The sequence below is a fragment of the Seriola lalandi genome, unplaced genomic scaffold, assembly GCF_002814215.2.
Source record: "Seriola lalandi dorsalis isolate HSWRI2012SDOR001 ecotype SW California unplaced genomic scaffold, Sedor1 jcf7180002053478, whole genome shotgun sequence".
NCBI classification, from domain to species: Eukaryota; Metazoa; Chordata; class Actinopteri; order Carangiformes; family Carangidae; genus Seriola; species Seriola lalandi.
Window position 1 is genome coordinate 44,061 of NW_019524031.1, and position 2,082 is coordinate 46,142.

The following is a 2,082-nucleotide window of genomic DNA, read 5'->3' on the forward strand; positions in this document are numbered from 1 at the left end:
TCCAACAGGCCTGACACATGATGAACACACACGATGAAAACATTGTTAGTCAGCTGTTCACATACTCAACACTTTGACATCAGCGTGAAGTCATAAAGAAGGTGGGGGCGTGTCCACAGGTACAGGTGTCTCACCTTTGTCTCGGCCCAGCAGCGTCTCCGCTGAATCTTTTCTGCACAGTTTGATTCTGCTGGGACCCGCCTTCCCTCCACGCTGACGCACCATGAACCCCCCAATACCTGAGACACAGAGACATATAGAGATGAGGACAGGTAGACAGATAGAGATGAGGACAGGTAGACAGATAGAGATGAGGACAGGTAGACATGAGGACAGGTAAACATGTAGAGATGAGGACAGGAGACAGGCAGACATGAGGACAGGTAGACAGAGTCAGACAGTCTACCCTCCTCACCTGGCCTGTAGGGTTTCCTCTTCCTCTTCTTGTTGCCGTCAGTAACCTCAGGCTCCTTGGTGACATCATCATCGTGGGCGTGGTCTCGCTCGGGGCTGGAGTCGGATTTCATCTCACAGTCCAAGTCACCTGGAGAAAATTGGAGACTCCATTACATCAGTTAGGCTCCCTACAAGTACAGAAAGACACGTGTGTTCTCTGTGACCTCTGACCTCTGCTGTGGTCCTGCTCAGCGGGGGGGTCAGGGGGGGTCTGAAGGACAGACACGCTGTTCTGGTTGATGATCCTCAGCTTCAGTTTGGGTTTACACCTGCAGGCGGGACACAGACAGGAAACAGCTGTCTCTTATACACATCTGTTGTTGTTGTTGTTGTTTTTACTACAAACACATGAAACAAACACAATAAAGGGTGTGTGATAAAAGCAAAGTAGAGGAGCAGTAGTCTGATACCATCTACTATAAGAGCACACAACACAGTAATATATATTAACAATGATCTTCTCTGTGTTAAAAGAAATATGATGCCGCTTTAGGGCTGGGCGATAAAACGATAAAGATAATTATTGCGAAATAACTTTTCCTCAATAGAAATATAAGACATGGTCGATACAACGTCGATAGAACTCATCCATGTTTTGACAGACAACATGAACAGCCACGCCCACCTGCACGTCAGGAGTGGGAGAGAGGTAAAAGAGAAAATGACGGCAGAAAATGTTATGGAAAACTTGAGTGACAGCGTTACCGAAGAGGACACCCCAAGGCGCATAGCCCAAGGCTCAAAAGATCAGGACATCGCTGAGAAGAAGGCTCAGAGGAATTCGGTAGTGTGGAGATACTTTGGCTGATTAAAGAAGCAGAGGAGCGTGCACTACAAACTGTGCAGAAAGCATGTTCCCACAAAAACACTTAATACCACTAATCTTTTTTACCATTGAGGCAGCGCCATCGACTCGAGCATGCACAATGCAAGACAAAGCTTTTGATGATCAGAATTAAGATTTTAGTTTATAATATACACCTATTCTATTTATTTGAAATACATTGTATAATGTTCTACAGTGTATTTGTCATGTTCAACTTGACAAAAAAAAAAATATTTAAACCAAAATTAACCTCATGATATCTTCACGTCACTAGGGAGTAAAAAGCTTTCAGCTTGATATGCAGCGTGTAATAATATTATTATAAATTACATAACATTATGATATAACATAATAAATATAATAGAAGATAAATGGCTGCACCATCATCACCTGCAACAGATCTCTATGACAGAGAAGACAGTCAGACTGACCTGGTTCTTTGATCCTGGAGATGATCTGAGCCATGTAGGGAGAATCAAAACTCTCTGACCTCCCTGAACGACACACACGCACACACACACACACACACACATACACACACACACACACACACACACATACACACACACACACACACATACACACACACACACACAAGTGTAAACATTCAATTAACACAGTGGTCCAAATTTCAGAATAAAGCTCATGTTAATGAACAGGAACAGAGGCATTCACACATGTGCTGCAGTGACACAGCTGGAGCCCTGTGGTCTGATCTGACAGCTGCTGACTGAGTGAGTGAGTGAGTGAGTGAGTGAGTGAGTGAGTGAGTGAGTGAGTGAGTGAGTGAGTGAGTGAGT

General features: G+C 44.2%; 1 protein-coding gene across 1 annotated transcript in view; it reads right to left on the reverse strand.

The window, feature by feature from the left end:
- LOC111651182 (histone-lysine N-methyltransferase 2C-like) overlaps positions 1-2,082 on the reverse strand; it is a 56,197-nt gene that overhangs the window by 30,534 nt on the left and 23,581 nt on the right. Inside the window, exons 23-25 of the mRNA XM_087172616.1 lie at positions 628-725; positions 416-544; positions 135-239 (exon numbers count right to left, since the gene is read on the reverse strand). Coding sequence (XP_087028742.1) covers positions 135-239; positions 416-544; positions 628-725 — 332 coding nt within the window. The remainder of the gene's footprint in view (positions 1-134; positions 240-415; positions 545-627; positions 726-2,082) is intronic.